Raw genomic sequence first — 22,113 nt, forward strand, 5'->3', positions numbered from 1 at the left:
AGATGTTTGGTTAAGGAGTGTTGAGGGTGCCTGAGCACCCAGGATTTTCTGTAGGGGAACACTTACCCTAGTTTGCCCAGGATGGTATAGTCTTGTTTCTATCTGTTGTAGATCAGTTAATGCCTATTAATTATTTCTAGACAGCTTTCATTCTCAAAGTGGCCTGGTTTAGACAATAAATCATATGGTCACATACCATATCTACTACTCCATCTACTGCAGCCTTGTTAAATATGCAACAGATTTACCTGTCCATGCTCTGCCTGAGGAAGACAGCTGAGGAACAGAATGAAGGATATCATGTTCTTGTCTTTTCTGCTCAGCATGAATGATTGTCCCTAATGAGACAGCGAATGAATAACTATGTGATTCTCAGTGTCTAAACGTGGATCTCTATCTTGCAAGAAGAGGTCTCAACAATATGGATATATGGAGCAAGTATTTTTTATAATTTAAAGGAAATGCTGCTCTCAGAGGAACTGAGTGAGGCCACACACTTCTTGGCTCTTCATTCCCCAAAGGCCAGATCTGACCATGGGGAAAGCAGTGGACATGAATGGACACAGGGCATGGGCAGACCTCATTTCATTCCCGTCTCCACCGACCGCGAGTCTGTGAGTTTCAGCACATTAGTTAACAGCGCTGAGCCCTCATTCCTTTATCTGTAAAATGAGTTCAGTAAGTAACACACTGTAGGGCTGCTGTGAAGGGAGAGTGAAAAAGCACAGAGCTTGGCTCCTCCCCGGGCCCAGTGTATCGTAGCTGTCACTGATCTGCATCCTAGCACTGTACTCGGCTGCTCTCTGAACTTCCGGGCTGTCTGATTCCATCAGCTGCCTGCAGGGGAGTTATTTTCAAGGGTCAGCTGGATATTCCATCAATAGGGATGTGCTGAGTGACAGTGAGGTGTCCTAGCACATCACTTCACACGCCTGGGAGTAAGAAAGCTCTGCAGACTTACCAGCAAGCATCTTAAAGTGACTTCTGGAAACAAAATTAACTTACTGGAAGCGGTCAGCACACAATTACTGACACTTGCCAAATTACAGTTAAATGCTAGGGGGTGAAGTGCGGAGATTACTTCTGCTTGTTCAGAGTAATAGAAAATGGGGGATATGCAGAAAAAAGTGTCAAGACACTTTTGTGGATTGGATAGAATGAACTAGATTTTGAAGATGCCCAGGACCTCAATAGGGCAACAGTGTAGGAGGAGGGCATTGCAGGCAGATAAGCACCTTGAAGACGGGTGTGGAGCAGAAGTCAGCACAGTGGGCAGGGCTGTGTGCAGGGGCTGTGGGTGGTCCAGATGGAACAGAGAAGAATTCGCATTTGGGGAGTTGGATTGTGTAATCGGTTTGTACTAGGGAAGGTGTGGGTAGCAAAATGCTCCTCCACTCCCTCTCCGAAAAAAAGACATGGATTGGAAACATGTGGCTGGACCTGGAATAGCTAAAATAAAATTGGATTATTGTCAGCATATGTTAATGTTGCTCTGTGATAACAGTGAGCTAAAGGATGGCAGGAAAGAGGGCCATCTCACCTCCGTCTGCAGGGAAACAGTAGTGGTGGTGTGCTCTGCAGCTGTCTAACGTGGAAATGGGGAGGTGAACCTGGGGCCCACAGCAGAGGACCTTCTGCTAATCGATCCTTCCTCTGATTGATAAATGCAATAGAAGAAATGTCTAGGTATCTGCCTTCCTAGAAACCCTTGATCTCCCTCTCCCCTCACCACAGTGGGTTGGGGGCCTTCTGTGACTTTGGACAGAGCCCTCAACACACTATGCTGCAATCTTGGTCTCCTCTGCTCAGTTGCTGGCACCTTAGACCCAGACTCAGTCTCATTTGCTTCTGTGGTCCTAGCCTCCCCAACAGAGCCAGGCACATAGTAGTTACCCAGTGTTTGTGGGATGTGTGATGAAAACTGCCGCTAGCTGTCGGAAGCTACCAATTGTTGTGTTCTCCTGGGTCATGCTAACGTGACTCATGAGACTGTGCTTGAAGTTACTTTCCCCAATAGCCCTCGCACCAGGAGCTGTCCGCTCACAGTCAGTTGTTCCTGCCTCTGAACAGCTGACCGAAGGCACATGGTGGTGCAGAGGTGCTGGAGAAGAGAGAGGCCTGAACGAGCAATTAGGGCACAATGAGAGGTTTGAATAGTGTCCCCAAGCTGCGAATGTGCGCATCCATCCCTTCTCCCTCAGGCTGAAGGGCTCTTCAAAAATCAACACTTGCCGGGCGCGGTGGCTCAAGCCTGTAATCCCAGCACTTTGGGAGGCCGAGACGGGCGGATCACGAGGTCAGGAGATCGAGACCATCCTGGCTAACACGGTGAAACCCCGTCTCTACTAAAAATACAAAAAAAACTAGCCGGGCGAGGTGGCGGGCGCCTGTAGTCCCAGCTACTCAGGAGGCTGAGGCAGGAGAATGGCGCAAACCCGGGAGGCGGAGCTTGCAGTGAGCTGAGATCCGGCCACTGCACTCCAGCCCGGGCTACAGAGCAAGACTCCGTCTCAAAAAAAAAAAAAAAAAAAAAAAAATCAACACTTAAGACATTTATTTTCTGTCTGTTGACTTTTTTCCCCCCTATAGACAATAAGCAACTCAAGGACAGGGACTGTGTCTTATTAATTTTTGTGTCCTGATGCCCAGAACATCACCTGCCATCAGTGTTTGATGAAACAATGAACAATTCATTTACAATCGATAAATGAATAGGTGAATGAGCAAGCATCTCAAAGTCCTCCTGACTTTGGAGAAGGAAAAGTCTGGAAAGCCTTATCTTATGATTGTTTCCTCTGAAACGGGAGCCCAGCACCCCAAATGTTGGCATGGAAAGTATTCATGTAGCTCTCATTGCTGCCAACAAATAGCGTGGTAAACTGCTGTGTACCAGGCACCGTGCGGGGCTCTGAAATTACCAAAAGGAACACAACCTGCCCTTGCCCTTAAGAGGCTTAGAAGCTAGAGAGAGGCACAGATGGTTGCTGTAATGGTTGCAGTGTGGGAGAGTTTTAATAGCGGTATAAAGAGAATGTCTGGAAGCCCAGAAGAGGAAGTGATGAATTCTGCGGAATGGTCAGGGAAGGTTTAAGGGCACATGGCCTGGACCTGGAAGCATCCCATAGGAATGGCTGCTTTAGGACTGCTGTGAGGCACAGGTGTTATGCTGAGAACTCGGTCTGAAAAGGTAGGATGAGGTTGGACTTAAGAGAGAGTTGAAAACTGGGTAAAGGTATTTGGACTGCAACCAGTCTGTCTCACGCATTTTCACAGGAGGAACCAAAAGCAGAGGAGACCAAATGGGAACTGCTGGGGATCTAGGACATTGTCTAAAGCAGCCTACTTGTTCGGAATTTCCTGAAAATCTTCTGTTTTGTCCTAAAAATACGTGTGAATTTTGCATCTTACTCTGTAATATAGGCATGTTTACTTAATGTAAGAATGTTTTTTCCCACCCAAGCCGTAAGTAAAATCAGTGTCCCAGGAAGATGTCCTAACAGCATGCCACAGCTTTGCCAGACTCCTTGGCACAGCAACAGTGCCCTGGACTGGGTTTGGGAGAATTGGCAGTAGCCATCAAAGGTTCTGGGGTGAGATGTGGCACACGGAAAGCAGGTGTGGTGGGACGGAATTCTGAGCTCTTGGTGGCATTCATGGTCCCAGGGGATAGTTATTGCCTCGGGAGAAACCAAGTCAAATTACTGGCTTTAAGTTCCAAAATAAGTTCTTAAAGCTCACAGCAGACATAATGTCCTTGGAGAGCGAGGTTTTTGATTTGCTAGAGAAGTATTTTGGAATACAGAAGGTTAATTCCTAATAAAATCTGGGCAAAAAGTTGATGCTAGAAGTAGGAGTAAAAAAAAAAAAAAAAATTAGAAATAGAAAAACCAGGCCACCAACTCTGCAAATCAGATAAAAGGATGCCCTGGCCAGGACAGGAGCTTCTGAGCAGGAAGTGACGTGTAAAAATGTGCTTGGTCCTTGCCCTCCTGGGAGCCGGCGAGTGGCAGATAGCACTCCCAGAATTAGCTGGGTATTCCAAGCGTTCTAAAGAGATTTTTACTTGTGCAGGGGCTGTGGGTGGTACATGTGGAGCAGGGAAGAATTCGCATCTGGGGAGTTTGGCTGTGTAATGAGTTTGTACTGTGGCATGACGCATATTTCTGGAGTTTAGCAAACCCCAGAAATATGTGCCATGCCTCAGTGAAGTGGGGGACATAAGAGGTGGCACATAGGGACCCACAGCAGAGGGCCCAGTGAAAGGCCTGAGTTTTCCTTAACTCCAGACAAAGATATTGGAAATCTAAGTGGACTACAGCATAAGACCAGACACCTATCCCCACCCCAATACAATGACACAACCACAAACCTGAAATACATCCCGGAAAGAAGGGGGAATGGAGAAGACACTGGATTTAAGCGAATTTAAACATGAAATGACTGAAAAGTCTCTATGTTTTTGCCCATGTGGTGGAAATGGAAGTTGGAGGTGGAATAGAAATACAAAGTTATAATTGTTGCAGTTGTTGGCCTTGGAAACAGTTCCGCATCCACAATAGATTAGATGGTTCCACAGTTTCGGAAGACTGCACTGACAGTGGAGTTCAGGGTGGAGGGAGAGGGGAGGCAGAGAGGGAGATCAGGCTTCCAGGAAAGATGGAAAGAAGTGAACAGGAGGCCTCTCTCCACTGCACCTTGGGACCAAATGTTCCCTGGCATGAAGAAGAGAACTGAACAGATGAAAGGGAAAATAAACAGTGGAAGTCATCCTGCCCAGGTCCCAAATGCATCCGAAGATTCCTGGGTGCTATCAGCCAGCCAGTTTAACTTGTCTCTCTACGGTCATCCTTTGGAACAAGAGGGTGAGCTGTATTAATAAGAGGCAATGTTTCAGAGTGGGGCTGTGTGGGAGATGCTATGCAAATCACTCTGAAAGCCAGGACTTCAGCTACTGTCCCAGCCATAGCTGCTAGTGCCAGTTTAATGTGGTGGCCCCATTTGTGCCATGGCTGGAGCCCAAGCAAACATTACTCAGAGAGGCTAAGAGGCTTCTTGGCCAAGCGAAACTGCATGTGACTTCTTCCAAACCAAGCAAGAGCCACTAGCCTGAAACGGGAGGTGCCATTGCTTGATCGATCTCTCTCGTAAATTAGCTGTCAAACTTACTATGCTGTGTCATTCATTGTCCAAGGGATTTGGAAAAACAGGACCAACATGACCCAAACATCTCTTCCATTAAATCATTTTTTTTTTTTTTTAAGACAGATTCTCATCCTGTCACCCAGGCTGGAGTGCAGTGGTGCGATCTTGACTCCCTGCAACCTCCAGCTCCTGGGTTCAAGCAATTCTCCTGCCTCAGCCTCCTGAGTAGCTGGGATTACAGGTGCTTGCCAACACACCCAGTTAATTTTTGTATTTTTAGTAGAGATGGGATATAACCATGTTGGCCAGGCTGGTCTCTAACTCCTGACCTCAAGTGATCTGCCCCCCTCGGCCTCCTAAAGTGCTGGGATTACAGGCGTGAGCCACCGCACCCGGGCTTTACGTCTTTAAGTGTTCACCAAGAATTGAGACCTAGGAACATTGTTTTTCTTGTGTCTCAGGCTGAACAGAGGGCAGTAGCTTTCACCTGCTTTCCCAAGCAGCTCCTAGGTGATCTTTCTTTTTTAGAATTTCAATCAGTTGGCTTTCACGTGTGCTTAAAGGAAGGAGAGAAATATGGAATGGGCAGAGAGGGATAGAGGTGAAAGGAACTATGAGTGGGTCTGTTTTTCGGAGACCTCTGAAACTGAGAGTGGCTGCAGTTTTAATTAGAATGTACCAGACGACGCGCCAGTGCCTAACATAATCCTTTTCTACTTTGTTATCCTATTAAAATGCGAGAAATTTCAAAGAAAAGGAACTGGTGCTTACCCCACTTCTAATCCAATATTACAGCTCAAACATTACTGCCAAATCCAGAGAAGAATCCTAACATTGTGATAATGCCACCAATCCCGAGTCTTTGTGCCAGGTCTTGCTTGCCTCTGGTAAGAGCCACAACATTACCCCTTAGCTTCCTCGCCCCCTCTGACTCTCCCTGCCCGTAGCTGGGTGACTGTCCACCTCCCTACCTCGCTAAAAAAATGAAACAGCAGATCCTGTGGAAAACTGGAGATTACAAAAAGGAACAGGCTCCATTCCAAGCTGTTTCATTTTCTTCTGCCTTTTCTTTTCAAAAAACATTTATTTATTTATTTTCTCACTTAGCTGCTATAAAAAGAAATATCGCTAGCCACTCACAGATGCCGGCATCCCAATTCAAGGAGATTGGATTACTGAAGTCTTTGCAGAACAATTGCTAGACAAAAAGGTGGTTGGTGAACTCCAAGGAAATTAAATACCTTTATCTTGAAAAACACGAGCTCACAGTCGGGCTTCAAAGGAACATAAATACACCACCAGGCTGTGAAAATCAGGGTTCCCTTTCAAAAATGGAAAAGAGGCCAGTGGCATTGACTCACAGAACCCTTAGAAAACAGGAAGTTTGCTGTCTGGCACAGTGGGAATGGAAGTGTGAGACATCTCAGCAAGAGTGGGGGTGAGTGATGGGGGTGGAAGGGGCCCCGGGGATGCTTCCCTCTCTCTTTCTTCTCATGGGGTCCAGCGTAGTTATCCTGGTTCTCTGGTTTCTCTGGAGAGAGCCAAGGCTGGAAACCTGAATGTGGGAATTTAGATAGTGTTTCAGAGAGATGCCGTGGAGGAAGCCTCTCTCTGATCAAATTAGATCTATTTTTGAGAGAGAGAAACTCCAGAGGGATTTCCAGAAACCATGATCACAGCAGAGGCAAAGGGTGGCCCCATGAGTCTGCAACAAAGCAGGTCGAATTGTTAAGACTTCAGCTCACTGTTGTCTGGAAACTGGGCCGAGATTAAGCCAACAAATCATCGATTCAAACATGTGATGTCATGTTCTGAAGGACAGAAGGGGATTTTATAAGCTGAGCTGTAGCTCACACATAGACCCCCTTACCCCTGCCCTGTGTCCCTCTAGAGGTTCCCAGGAATGTGTTCAGTCATTAGGATGCCAGGTTGAGTTCTGTCATCGCCCCGCTGCAGCGTGAGTGGATGCCGAGTGACCGGGAGAGGTGGTGTGGAATTGGCCGGCAGGGGGGCCTGGCTTCAGTTTAGATTCGGGCACTTCCACTTGTCAGCCGTGGAACCTTGGGCAAGTTACCTAACTCCTCTGTACCTTGGTTTCCGTGTCAGGAAAATGCAGGTAAGCATAGTGCCCATTTCACAGGGTAACTAAGGATTGAGTTAAAACATTTAGCAGGCTAACTTTGCTCATAGTAAACACTCATAAAGGTCAGCTTTACATATATACAGAGCGTTAGCTTTGGAATCAAACTGATCTAGAATTTACATTAGTTATGAAAACATGGACAACTTAAGTTCTCTGAATTTCTGTTTCTTTAACTATAAAGTAGGGACAATGGGCCTTCTCTATGGTGTTTTTAATGATAATTGAATGAGATAGCAAATGAAAAATGAGGTACTTGAGCTCATATTTTGATGGATTATAAGCACCCTCCCATAGCTCGTGTTTTGATAAATTGCAAAATTTATCAAATACCTCTCCCATCCCTCTTCGGGTTTGAGTCCCTTTTGCCTACTTTTCTCCCATTATTCTTTCCAGAATCTGCTAGGTCTAGTCACCAGATGCCTTGGTGAATGCAAGACGAAATGTCAAGCTTACCATTTCAACATGATGAATCACTTTGCATTTTCTGGGAAGGTCATGTAAGTCAGTTTATACCTGGGCACATGAAGTTGCTATTTACAATCCCTGGAGATCGGACTATTTGATATACTTGCATGGCTATAGGTGAATATAGTTCTGAAATAGAAAGTGCTTGAAAGCCTTATGGGTCCAAGAATTCATGTTCTTGTCCAGTGCTCTTGATGAGCCAATGTGGCACAGAGCTTTAGCACCTAGCATAGTGCCCAGCTCATGGAAGCTTCTCAGTCAAGATCTGTTGACCAAGGTCAAAGAGCAAATACATTGTCTCTTGCCGGGATCTCGTGGCACTAGTCAGTCCTCTCTCTGTGCGAGTGGATTCTCTGCACCTGCCTCCATGGCTTTTATGGTCTCTGCCTTTTTTCTCAGTCTTCCCTCACTGTTTGTTCAAAAGGAGCTTTTCCTCTGTATTTTAGTTGCAGATTTCCACAGTGCTTCGTGGAGATGTGTGAGGGTTTTACGGGCTAGGACACAAGTGTACCTGAATCCAAGAAGTGGTTATTAGCCAGATGGAACCAAAGGAAGAGCAAGTGGGTGGGTGGAGACTCACATCTCTTCACAGGTGCTCTCTTCCAGGGTGCCCTTCCCGTTGTTAGTTCAAGAGACAAAGAACATTATTCGTTTGCATTTGTGAACTATCATTTTGTGGGCAAAATATTTGTGGGCAATCTGCGGGTGACACCAAAGTTAGTATTTAGCCAACCAGGAGTTTGTGGGGAGAGCGTGATTCTATTTCAGTGACTGCAGCTGATTGCTGGGGCCTAGCTGAGGCTCAGAGACTCAAGTGTCAGGAGAAAGTCCCAGTTTGTAAAGCCATCTGCCTGCATGGCTTATGCGTGGTCCCATCTGAAGAAGGGAAGGAAAGAGATGACTAGATGGCTTCCCAATCCCCCTTGCCGGTGCTGAGGCATCTGTGAGTGCCACGTGGGCCTTGTAGGCTGGAGGGAGTTCACATCAAGGGCCCCTTCTGATGAATGTTGATGTGCTGTGGAAGGCATTTGACTTCTAGAGAATGACTGATGACAGTGTTAAATGGAACTGCTGTGCTCTCCGAACTCTCCCTTCCCACTCCCCACTCCATCTGTTTTTCAACTCTGACTCTGCCAGCAATCTATTCTTGCTTCCTCTTTCCAATAACTTCCTCAAGGCACAAATGGTATTCAAGCCTTGCTTCTGTGAGGAGGAGGCCACTCAGCCAGGAATCAGGACTCTGGAGCCAACACCCATGATTAACATGCTGGCCCTGAAATGCGAGAAGCTAGGAAAGAAAGACTATGGGGTGTTTCAGTGACTCATGGTTTCTGCCAGCCTCCTGTTAAACCTCAGCTCCCCCAAAAGCTTTCCCTGATCTAATAAAAATTGTTCCAGTGCAGACCACATGCCTGTTGATAACTGTCCCAATACCCCCACCCAACACAGGCAGTCCATGTTGTGAATTGCCCATGTCAATATTCAGTCCCCTTTAGCCACCACTCAGTACAGTCTGGGCCGTCTTCCTCTATGACCAGGCTGGAGCACTCAACCAGAGCTGTCACGTTTTACCATTATTTCAAACCAAATTTAATTAGAAAGGAATACATATGGGTCCAGAGCTTTTGGTAATGCAGCCCTCTACATCTGGAATTCTTCGTCCTCTCTCTTTCTGCTCATTCTTTCCACAAACATTTACTGAGCTCCTATAATGGGCCAGGTACCATGACTGTGAGGTTGTAGAGTTGAGCAAAGCATGGTTCTTCCCCTCAAAGAACTCGCAGTGTAGTGGGAAATCCAGATATATAAACTAGTGTATTATTTTATGCATAATAGTGATAAACAAGGTATTATTAGTAAAACACAAAAGTAGTATCACTAAAAGTCAGGTAAGAGTAAAGAAGGCAGCCTGGAGGAAGTGACCTCTGAGCTAAGTCTTAAAGGAAAGGTTGAGTTTAGCCAGGTGTGTGTCTCGGGAGTAGGGGTAGGTTCCAGGCAGAGGAATTAACAGGAGCAAAGGTATGGAAGGTAGGAGCAACGATGCTGTGTGCTGGGAACTATAAACAATTCTGTGTTACTTGAGAATGTGTCACAGTTAGATTTTGCATTTCAGAAAGATCAGTGAGGTAACTGTGTAGTATGCAGAGTTGAGGAGGAAATGGCTACAGGGAGGGAAATAGTTTTAAAGGCTACTGCAATAGTCCAAGCAAGAGATGGTGGGTGCCTAAACTAGGGAAGTGGCAGGAGGAATAGAGAGAAGGGTAAGAAATTTAAAAATATTCAGGAGGCAAAATCAGCAGGATTTGGTAATAGCCAAGACATGGAGGAGGGGTAGGAGACCAAAGGCAGGAAAATGAGAAGAAAATGTGCCCCAGGCCAATCAAAGGAGATTGAGGAGATCGGAAGAGAGTGATAAGAAATGGCTTTATAAAATGCCAAGACTGACATGTGACTGACGATTCAAATGCTAACAAAGGTCATGCAAGATTAGGACTAGAAAATTTCCATTAGGCTAGAAACAAAATGTTCATTGGTGACCATAGCAAGGGTGGTTTTAGTGGTGCAAGACAAAATTGCATGGGATGAAGATTGAATAGCAAGAACAAAAGAGTATTCAAAACAGAATTATTTTCTCCTTTAGATATCATAGACAGAGTTACTTGGAGCTTAAAAGCTTTTTGAGTGTCCAAATTATGTTTGAGGTCTGAAAAAAATTACTGGTTTCAGAATGCAAAAAGGAAACTGCAAAATTAAATTAAGACATGTTTAATTAAATATCTCCAAAATGTAACATTGTTTCAACTTCATTAATCTTTAAATTTAATGTTCATAAAAACTTCATTACATGTAGAAATAATTTATTGGTTATATTTTTAATTTTGCAACATTCTTTTGTATGTATGTGCAATGATTGCTGAGAAATCACAGCCAATTTTAAGTTAACTGTATCTTGCCACTCAGTATTATCAGAAGCAAAAATTTTTTAATGCATTTAACGTAAGATGTGGGTGCATTTTGTTCTACTTGCTTTTATGTGAGATGGGTCCTCCAAATGTAAGTGATTTTAAGGGCTTTTAGAAGGTCTTAAAATAGTTCTGATGTAGACAACTCTCAAAATCCTTGGCCATGGAAGGAGAGAGAAGTGTTGGATTAGACAGAGCTGGAGACAGTAAGGAGGATTTCTTTGTCTTTAAGGAGGGAGAGACATGAGTATGTGAATGTACTGAGGGAGAGAGCCAGTGGAGAGAAGATTGGAGGAGGACCAGGGAGGTGACTGATAGGGAGGCAGGGGGCACAGCTGGAACACAGGTAGCAGAAGAAGACCTAAAGGGGAAAGAAAACCACCTCTACAGAAACAAGAGGAATGTGAGACCCTCTGCAAAGGGGCCCTTATCCTATTTTCTTTTGTTTTTTGTTTTTGTTTTTGAGATGGAGTCTCACTCTGTTGCCCAGGCTGGAGTGCCAGGGCACGATCTCGGATCAAGTGGCAGCCTCCGCCTCCTGGGTTCAAGTGATTCTCCTATCTCAGCCTTCCAAGTAGCTGGGATTACATGCCTGGCTAATTTTTGCATTTTTAGTGGAGACGGGGTTTCACCATGTTGGCCAGGCTGGTCTCGAACTCCTGACCTCAAGGGATCCTCCTGCCTTGGCCTCCCAAAGTGCTAGGATTACAGGCGTGAGCCACTGCACCCACCCCCTTGTCCTGTTTTCTATCTCAATCACAACTATTGCCAAGTGATGGGGGTATCTTGTAGAATCTCAGCAGTCACTTGGGGACTCCAGTTACCTGAGCAGATGGCCGTCCTTCATGTCACCATTGTCATTTCCCCATTCACGAGGGATGTCCACCCAGCCTCCCTCCACAGGGGCTGGCCAGAGAAGGTAATTCATCCGTGTCGCACAGATACACATCCTAATACTCCAGTTCTCACCACCCCTAAATCTGTGGGCTGAAGTATCTGCCTACAAACCCCAGCCAGCTCCTTGGTACATTCCCTCTTAAGTGTCCCTTTTTCATCCCCTCCTTCTTGTGGCTCTTGATGCTCCCAGAGTGAAAACCTTCTACCCAAATGGCCCAGATTAGGGGGACAGGTGTTAAGATGTGGGTGCATTTTCTTCTACTTTTGCTTTTATGTGAGATGGGGCCTCCAAATATAGGTGTTTTAAGGCCTTTTTGCCCATTTAAGCACCTTCCTCCTGGAAGGTAGAATTGAGTTTTTAAATGATCCCCTATTTTTTATTATTCAAAATAGAGAATTCCCGCATTCACACAGGTACTCAAGAGTTGACTGTGGACCTGCAGATCAGAGTGTATAGTTCATTTGGTGCGTTCATCATGTGAGTCCTCAGCGTCATTCTAAGCAGATTTTCAGTTGTAGGCAGGGATGGCTACTGCACTGTTATTTTAAAAACAAAAATCAGGCATCCACTTAGGACTTTGTGAAAGGAACCCCTGGGCATCCTGAAGTGGCCAGATAGGGCTATTTTTCCAGTTTTCCAAGGTGCAAAAGGTAGCGTCGATTTCTGCTCTGGCCCTGTGACTCCTTTCATAGTACCATGCAAAGTTGACTGCCCCTGACACTGACGAGGCTCCGTGTTCTGTGAGGACACTACCGACTGCACACTCAGATGTGCAAGCATTCCTGAAGAACACGGGACACAACAGACCTTCCTGGATGAAAGATGCCTTCTGATTTCTGATTGTGGCCCCAGTTGAATCAGGGTGTTTTGTGTTTGAGTTTCTCTAATGCCAAAAAAAGCATTTAATTCCATAGCTGAACTCAGTGTTTGACACAGTGGAAATGAAACAGCCACATCATATCCTATAAGTATGTATTGACTATATACTGTGTGCCAGGTATTGTGCTTTGCAATGAGGACATGACCAGAAACGATGTCTGACTCCCAGGAACTTACAAACTTGCGCAATGCTTCTAAAATTACCAATTTGTAAACTATTTTTAGGAATGGCTAGAAAAGAATCACCTGTGAAACTTCTGTGAAAATACAGATTCCTGGGCCCCATGTCCAGAGATACTGATTGAGTAGGTCTGGGGTAAGGACTGGGAATCAATATTTTCAGCAAGCTTTCTAGGCAGTTCTGATGGCAACTGGTTTGTGAAGCACTCGTTTGGTGGGATAAAAAGTTTTACTTTCCAGGCCGGGCGCAGTGGCTCACTCCTGTAATCCCAGCACTTTAGGGGGCTAAGGCAGGTGAATCACCTGAGGTCAGGAGTTCGAGATCAGCCTGGGCAACACGGTGAAACCTCGTCTCTACTAAAAATACAAAATTAGTCAGTCCTGGTGGCACATGCCTGTAATCCCAGCTACTCGGGAGGCTGAGGCAGGAGAATCGCTTGAACCTGGGAGGCGGAGGATGTGGTGAACCAAGATTGCACCATTGCACTCCAGGCTGGGCAACAAGAGTAAATCTCCGTCTCACCAAAAAAAAAAAAAAAAAAAAAAAAAAAGTTTTACTTTCCAAGTAAGTATTTTAGTAACATGTTGACAAAGATAGGTAAATAGAATTTTTTCTATCCATGGTTTGGTCAAAACAGTTGCTTTTATATCACATAAATACAATATTAGGAAGACTGAGTAAAACTTTTATGAAACTGTTAGAACTGACAGGTATTTTGGCGTCATGTCTCTCTCTATAAGCTGTCAGAGTTTGCCTGAGCCCTTTTCTTAAAAGGTCCCCACCTCCCAGCCCCAGACACCCTTTGGTAGGCTTCTTGCCAGTGTCCTTGATTGATGGCAAGATCTCTCTCTTCCATTTTATTTCAACTATGCTGCATTTTTTTCCAGATAGATAATTAAATATCTTCCAGGACTGGGTGTCTCTATGTCAGGTAGACTCATGGGTGTCTACTTGAGCATCTACAATACTCAAGTTCTTGTTTAAATGATTTTAGCATTTTTGATACAATGATTGTGTCTTTCTGATCTTTTACAATATTTTTTATTTGTTATCACTTTCTTACAGGCCTGGGAATGGAGAATATTGGTGGAATCTTTGTGGTTCTTATTTGTGGCTTAATCGTGGCCATTTTCATGGCTATGCTGGAGTTTTTATGGACTCTCAGACACTCAGAAGCAACTGAGGTAAACTTTCAAAGGGGTGTGATCCATAGTGTTGGCAGATGGGGTGAAGTTCATCGACTCATGCACATATAAAGTCATTTCTGACGCTTCCCACGGGAAGTGCAGCGAAGAGAATCCCAGTGCCCAGCAGAGGGGATTTGGCTCAATGCTTCATTACTTAGTAATTATGCAGCTACAGAAGGGGCACTTAACCTCGCCGGGCTTCAGTTTTCTTTGAAACAGCCCAGCCAATACGCATGCGAAAAAGCTTTTATGAACAACAAAGCCGTCTAGAACTATCCTTTAAGATGTAGTTGAGAAAAATAGGTGAAAGTACCAGGTTACTACGGAAAAGACAACCTCAGTCCTTCCATTTCGAGTATGTTTTTGCCTTGCAGGGGAAGATCCTTACAGATATCCTGACTCAAGAATTTTATCCAAGAATTTTATCTCCCTTCTCGGGGATTTTGAATAAGTTCAGTTCCCCAGCTGTGGCTGAGAGACAGGGTGAACATAAACTTTACCCAGCTTCAACAGTTGGAGAAGAGGGAAGAAGATGTTATCCTGCTCTTCTTCCAGCCCACCCCAGGGAAGATATATAAATCCTTACATGTTAATTGCATTATTAGATTTTTTTTTTTAAAGTTACATTAGCCTCTATCTCATCTCCCAACTCTGAAACTTCCTAAAACCTTTCCTAATTGGCACTGGGGAAATATCTCACAGCAGGACAAACAGTGCCGCTGGAAGTCTATGGAGTCTGGCCTCACATGGGGCCTTAGCACAACACTGCCTGCCAGTCCTGGTCCTCTGTGCTCAGCCCCTTTGCTGTCTCCTTGTAGGACTTCCATGCTGTTGCCCACTCCTCAAGCTTCTCTGCTTCTGCATGCATAGAGCTTCATTTTACTTCCCATCTCCCAAGAAATCAGGAGTGGCCAGCCCTGAATTAAAACCCCCACTAAGCATCTCCCCACAGCTCACCACCCTGCAGCTGCAGCAGATAGCCCAGTCCTTCTGCTGTCTCTTCCTTGATCCTGTCTTTCCTCAGCTACTCCAGGATTATCCTCTTTCTCCCCTGTATTTTTTTTCTGCCTGTTCTTTCTCCAATCCACAATTATGAACGCGTCTGCCGTCTTTCAACATAATAGGAAGATTACTATTGCTTGCTCTATCCCTCTCCTCTTCCAAACCAAGGGGATCCAGCTGAGAGAATCTCAGTCTCTATCTCCTCACCCCCATTTTGGTCCGAAACCCAGGGCAGCCTGTCTTCTCCCTACCCCTGCACTGAAAGGCCAGTGCTTAAAGGTCTGACCCCTCCCAGTGGACCAAACCAAAGAGAATCTATTGGGCCTTATTGGACTTCGGTGTGTCTCTTGATGATGGGGATACTTTTTTCCAGAATCCCTTTTCCCTTGCCTTGCATGGCACCCAGATTCTTGGTTCCCCTCGTGTTGCTGTCTCCAGCTTTACTGGCTTTCTCCTTTTGCCCACCCCTTAAAAGGTGGCGGTCTTACTTATTCCCTAAGACCTAGTTTAAGTGTTCCCTTCCTCTTGAATCCTTCCTCATTTCTCCTGCTGTGTCTCAGCAATTGGTCATCCTCCTTCTTCTTGACACCGCTGTAACCTAGGCATGAACCACTGACACACCACATTGCAATTATTTTGGTATCAGCCCCCAACTAGAGGTTGAGCTGCCTGCAGTAAACACTGTGTCTTTTATCCCTATGCTTGACACACAGTAGACAGTCAATAAATCTACATTATTATGTTATTGTCACATGTAATAGATTAGGCAGGTGGTACTATTTTTATTGTAGTTATTATTAGAAGAAGAGAGGTTAGGTGACTTGCCAAGAGTCTCTGCTATTTAGTTAACAATTGTGGGGGTGTGATGGGGTCCTATAATCCAAGTCGGGAAAACTAATGTAGGCCATATTCCATTAAGTGACATCACCTCTCTATAACCGCTTCACATTTTGTTATTCTCCCCCAAAGCTCACCCATGGTCTGGAAGTACATTGACAAACTCAGCAAGTAGTTAGAGCACTCCGAATAGCTAAAATAAAGAGTCAGTGCTGTGTTAGCGATTTGGTTATGGTAGAACAACTGTCCCATTTATAGAATTGGAAGAAAGAACGTGAAAGAACTGAGGACTTCTGCTCCCATATGGTCTAGGAAAGTGTCCTTTCAACTCAGAGTAGGGCACTCAGCAGAGCATGTGTGGGCTTGGAGTTGATAGGTATTGGTCCAAATTCAGAGTCAGCTATTAGTCAATTTTTGGCAATATGCATAACTTCTCTGAGCCTCCATTTCTACATTTGTGAAATGGATATAATAATAATAGTAATCGTAGTAATACAGGCCCATCGGCCGGGCACAGTGGCTCACGCCTGTAATCCCAGCACTTTGGGAGGCCGAGGCGGGTGAGTCATGAGGTCAGCAGTTCAAGACCAGCCTGGCCAACATAGTGAAACCCAGTCTTTACTAAGAAATACAAAATTTAGCTGGGTGTGGTGGCGCGTGCCTGTAATCCCAGCTACTGGAGAGGCTGAGGCAGGAGAATCACTTGAACCCAGGAGGCGGAGGTTGCAGTGAGCTGAGATTGCGGCACTGCACTCCAGCCTAGGCAACAGAGCAAGATTCTGTCTAAACAAACAAACAAACAAAAAATACAGGCCCATCTATATTCTCTCTTTTTTTTTTTTTTTTTGATATAGAGTCTCACTGTTGCCCAGGCTGGAGTGGAGTGCAGTGGCAGTATCTCAGCTCACTGCAACCTCCGCCTCCCGGCTTTATGTGATTTTCCCCACTCAGCCTCCCGAGTAGATGGGATTACAGGCACACACCACCACACCCAGCTAATTTTTGTGGTTTTAGTAGAGACAGGGTTTCACCATGTTGGTCAGGCTGGTCTTGAACTCCTGACCTCAAGTGATTCGCCTACCTTGGCCTTCCAAAGTGCTGGGATTACAGGTGCCCAGCCCTCTCCTGTATTCTTCATCCACAGTTCTGAAACCTAAAAAGCTGGGAGAGTTCCAAGTTCCTTGTAAGTTTGATGCAAATGCACTTAGTGGTGACTTCGCTTGACTGATGTTTGTGGCCTTTATCACACACGGTGTGAGTGTACGTACATATTGCTACAGGAATATTAGTGGGTTTGCATTCAAGTCTGCCCCAGACCCACTGGGTGTGATACATACTATACTGTTTGTGCATTGTATTACCCTCCTCTTGTTTTTGTTATCATGAGGATACATCCATCTCCAGCTATAACCGGTTGGCTAAAAGAAACAGGAATCTTCAGCCTAAGGAACAGAATGTTCATAGAGACATGGTAGCCTTTTCAGATACTTGAGAGACTGACATGTGGTGGAGGAATTATTTATTTGGTAGACTTCAAGGTCCAAATTTAGCTGGGATCAATGAATGAAAATTTCAGGGACAGAAATTGTTAGCTGGGTAAAAGGAAGCAGCATTTAATGGAAATGTGCAAAAAAAAAAAAAAAAAAAAAAGGGAGATCATTGTCTTTGAAGGTGTTCATCAAAGATTGGAGACCAGCTGGTGGGGCTCTTGAATATTATGGTATGGAGGGTGTTTGGACATTAAATGGGAGTGGAGTGAGGAGATGGACTGAAAAGCCTTTATTATCTTCATACCTAACATGACACGATTCTGTGACCGCTGTCCCCCTCATCCCCCATCCCAGCGAACTAGCAAGGGGCCCGCGGTGGCTGGTTGAGGGGCTGGGCCCTGACCTCGCTATCTCCTCCAGGTGTCCGTCTGCCAGGAGATGGTGACCGAGCTGCGCAGTATCATCCTGTGTCAGGACAGTATCCACCCCCGCCGGCGGCGCGCCGGAGTCCCGCCGCCCCGGCCCCCCATACCCGAGGAGCGCAGGCCCCGGGGCACGGCGACGCTCAGCAACGGGAAGCTGTGCGGGGCAGGGGAGCCCGACCAGCTCGCGCAGAGACTGGCGCAGGAGGCCGCCCTGGTGGCCCGCGGCTGCACGCACATCCGCGTCTGCCCCGAGTGCCGCCGCTTCCAGGGCCTGCGGGCACGGCCGTCGCCCGCCCGCAGCGAGGAGAGCCTGGAGTGGGAGAAGACCACCAACAGCAGCGAGCCCGAGTAGTCCCGGCGGCCACAGGACGCGCGGAGGCGGGGCGGGGCGGGCACTGCTGTCAGCCGCGAGCCGGGACTTGTACAGCGTCGACACCTCTCCGGATTTCGGAGCCAGTCACTTTTCCAAAAGATCAAGGAGCCTGACGCCCCAGCCAGAGACCGCGCCCGGTCAGGCAGCGGGGTCCACCCGGAGACGTTGCACCCAAGTGGCAAAGGACGGCCCTCCCTCCTGGGCACAAAGACACATCTTCTCCCAGCGGGCCTTTCCCTCTCGCCAAAATAACAGAGTATAGGGTGGGGGGTCCCTACCCAGACCAGTCCAATGAATTGGTGGAATCATCAGCTGAATTCCCCCTAGTCAGAGGCCAATGTACCCTCTGTCTAGTTCTTACCGAAAAAAAAAATTAAACAGGGAAGTTTTTCATTTCTGGATTTGTATATTTTTGTTAATGTTCTTTTCCCTTTCCTCCTCTCCGTTTCTTCTTTGTCATCTTCCCAGTTATGTTAATTTGTTTTGTGTTTTTTGGAGGGGGAGGCTGGGTTAGGGAATGGAAGCCTAAATAATCCCCATTTCTTCTTCTTCCTGAATTTTGGGATATTGCGTTACCAGTGCATCCGATTTCAGGTGCTTAACTCTCCTTTCTGTATGGTGATTGGGGGCCTGCAGGAGCACAAGAGAAGGGGTCTCGGGAAGAGTCAGATGGAGAGTCTCAAAAGCATTGAAGTAAAGTTGTAGATGCCAAAAAGCAATTAACTCATCGGATACTCAGAGAGACCTTGAAACGCCTGGGATGTCAAGGGTTAATCTGTCTTTTCTTTCCCTTTCTCTTTCTGACTTTCACTGTTACTGTGTTTGATTTGATCTTTTTGTGAATGTAGTCTCTGAAGACAGACAGGGGAGGAGAACAGAATGCACAAAGTGTCCTAGGACTTCGTTTAAGGAGCGGAAAGAGTGGATAGAATTTTCCCATACCATGGCCTTGGCTTCCCGTGGAACATGCTGTTCACAGAGGAGGAAGGACTGGGCCACGCCGTTGGTATGGTGCATACTTTGTCAACTGCATCTCTTTTCAACCAAACTCAGTGGCTGCCTATGAAGCCAGACCCCTAAGACTATCAATCATGGATTGGGTAGTTTCTTGCTACTTAGATGTGAGACCTGGGTGCAAGTGTATGTGTGTGTATGTGTGTGCGCGTGTGCGTGTGTGTATTTATTCCATAGAAAGACCTTAAGTAATCAAGAATTTGCTAGGTTCCTGGGAGAGAGGTGGAGTCTCCTAGTCAATACACAGTCCTGGGAACCAGGAACTCCTGAGTCCTAACCTCAGCTTGAGCAGTAGCCCCCCACCTTGTATGACTTTAGGTAAAGCATTGAACTTCTGTTCCATCCACCAAATAGGAGTTACTGATGCTGTCCAGGTTACCAGGTGACTGCTAGTGACTGCTCTCCATGTGAGAAGTTTGCAGAGTCCAGAGCACACGTGTGATGGGAGGGGTGAGGCTTTCTGCAGCTGCTTGACCTTTGCTTGACTTCACCAATTAGGAGTTTCACGCAGAGAGTTCTCATTTGCTGATGGAAAACAAATTCTATGCAATTTCCGGTTGTAAACTTAGCAAATTCAGAGAGAGAGAAACAAACAGCCACTACCACCACCTCCACCTCCACCACCGCTGCCACCACCTTGAATGGAATTGTCCTCACTTTTGTTGCTGTTGCAAATGTACTAAAATAAAGACATCTTTGGAAGATGACGAGCTTAATTCATGTTTTTGCCATTTGGGTTGGTCGGCATCCTCTTTATGCCAGGACAGTTAGTTAGGGCTGCCGTCCTGGGGGCCGAACGGTACCCTGATTATTCCTGTGAGGGATACTCATTTTGTCCTCACCTGACCTCACTCATGAATTTGAATCCTTTATCTTTTTTCTCTTTAACCATCAAATGACAACAAGCTGTGCAAGACACGTGGGTCTTTTTTTTTAAACCTTGCCTTGATCCTCGTGGAGAAACATGGATTTGGTGGGAAGGGCACCTGAAGGCCGGCTGACCACAGACCCCAATGGTGCCACTGTGCTCCAACCTGCAGCTCCATCTCATGCTTCTGACAACGTGGTTCCTACTGTCAGATCACATTTGGGGCGGGAAGGGTGGTTTTTTAAAAAAAAACTCGTTTTTATGAGCAGGCTATCTTGATCAATAGCAAACTTTTTTTAATGGATTAGTGAAATATATGTCCCTATGCATCATTTATAGTCTGTTTCTTTCTCCGTGTGGAATCAAGATAAGACTGCCAGCGCTAGATGGTTTCTGTTAGCTGCTGAGACGAGGGCCGCACCTCGCTCGAGCTGGTGGGTGAATTTGCAACCAGCTAGTACCCTTCCTTGGTTTGTCTCCACTTTTTATCTGTTGGTTGTTGGCTTTCTTTTCCATTCTGTATTTTCTATCTGACTCTGTAACTGTATAAAGCAGTTTTTTCTTGTCTGTTTATCTTTCTTCAACTGGAATATTTACAATAAAACAGAAACAAACCCTGAAATGTTAGTGATGGATGAAAGCTGTTTGGGTTTAGAAAGTATGGTTTAGTGTGTCTAATATCCAGGTACTAGACTTGAAAAGCAAATAAAATCATAAACCCACTCTCTGTCTTCCCCTCCACCTGCCCTCTCTCTCTCCCTCTCTCCACCTCCCTCTCTACTCCCCCACCCGCTTTGGCTCTTTGTTCAGATCCCAGAAAAGTCTAGGTGGCTTCTTTCAATTTTTAGTCCTAGGAGCCAGAGCCAATCCGCCCCCCATCCCCAAAAACGGATACATATGTTAATGAAGTTCAGGATTCCTAGGGTTTTGTCTTCCTAAATGCACTTTCACAGAATAGTCATCTATTGATACCTAGGGTAACTCTAGTCAGATATCACCCCAGATTCCACTGGGAGCTTGAAGATTACATCAATTAAAATATAATACTTTGCTTTATTTCTTTTAATTGCTTTGCAGGGCCCCAACCGTCACAAGATCTCTACCTCAGAACCCAGGTGGAGTGTAAGGTGAGCATGGAGAGGGCCGAAAATCTTTTGGCTTCCTCTCATCCACTGCTCATATGAGAATATTCTTCCTGGGAACGTGCCAGCCAGCTCTCTTATTGGTTAGGTGAGACTGAAATATCATGATAACCAATCCACCTGGGGCCACTCTGTGAAAGTTTCTTAGTTTTGGATTCCAAGGAGTTTAGTTTTCTTTTGGAATCCAAGGGGGAGCTTCCCCGTGGTGTAGGAGTCAAGTACACAAGGCCAGAAAAGGGCTGGGGCGTTTCAGAAACGCCAGATTGGTGGTTTGAGAGAAGCTTGAGAGACCGTTTGTGGCCCTCCCACCAACTGGATGTTCACAGCAAGGTAAAACAGTCTGGAAATGATAAGGGAGATTTGAGTGCCTGACTCGTTGGGGTAATAACAAAGCTCTCTTGGGGTAATAACAAAGAGGCCTGTTTGGAAAATTCAGAGAAGGAATCCTTTCATAAAGATTTTGCTTATAGCTAATGCTTCCTGTGGGATCTTCTCAAAGAGAAATTAAAGCGACCTGAGTAATTCCTTTGCCTTTCCGGGAATGGTGACTTTCTCCCCACAGGCGACTCCCCAAAGTGGCCAGAGAGTGCCCTCAGGAACTGACAACCTGCCCATCCTAAGGTTTGCCTCAAAGGCTGGGGACAGTATGCTCTCCTAAGACTTTTCCCATAGGGGAAAAAGTTGTTACTGGGTGTGGCTTCCAAAGGGAAAAAAAATCCAAATTTTAGAGCCTACATGGTCAACAAGCTTGTTGTAATTTGAGGGCAATCAAGCAAGAGAAATTCCACCACTGCTGTTAGAACATTATCATTCAAGTTTTATGAATTTCATACTAATTTCCAAATCTGGAGAGTGAATGAAACAAATACGAATGTTAGCATTTGACAAACAGCAGAAGTAATGCTGAGATCAAGAAAGAAAGAAGTCTACGAAGGCAATGAAGTAAAAACTAAGCTCTCTACCAGAAGTGGCAGAAAATTGAGGCCCCAAGAAGGGTCATAAAAAAATTCAGCATATACTATATCCGTAGGTTAACTAAGCATATGCATATAAATATTTCAGTCACCAGGATTTACATGTCACAATGCATGTCAGTGCATTGTG

General features: G+C 45.7%; 1 protein-coding gene across 6 annotated transcripts in view; it reads left to right on the forward strand.

Annotated features, from left to right (window-relative positions):
• The window catches only part of LOC105476347 (glutamate ionotropic receptor kainate type subunit 4), a 484,554-nt gene extending 463,963 nt beyond the window's left edge, over positions 1-20,591 (forward strand). For 5 of the 6 annotated variants that reach the window (XM_071075720.1, XM_071075723.1, XM_071075724.1 and 2 more), the window contains 2 exons: positions 13,737-13,855; positions 17,608-18,099. In XM_071075720.1, the coding sequence (XP_070931821.1) occupies positions 13,737-13,855; positions 17,608-17,964 (476 nt within the window). In that variant the 3' untranslated portion in view covers positions 17,965-18,099. Of the gene's footprint in view, positions 1-13,736; positions 13,856-17,607 lie in introns of all 6 variants that reach the window. The other variant, XM_071075721.1, reaches the window with a different exon arrangement.
• Positions 20,592-22,113: the final 1,522 nt, after the last annotated feature.

This window comes from Macaca nemestrina, chromosome 12 (genome assembly GCF_043159975.1).
Source record: "Macaca nemestrina isolate mMacNem1 chromosome 12, mMacNem.hap1, whole genome shotgun sequence".
NCBI lineage: Eukaryota > Metazoa > Chordata > Mammalia > Primates > Cercopithecidae > Macaca > Macaca nemestrina.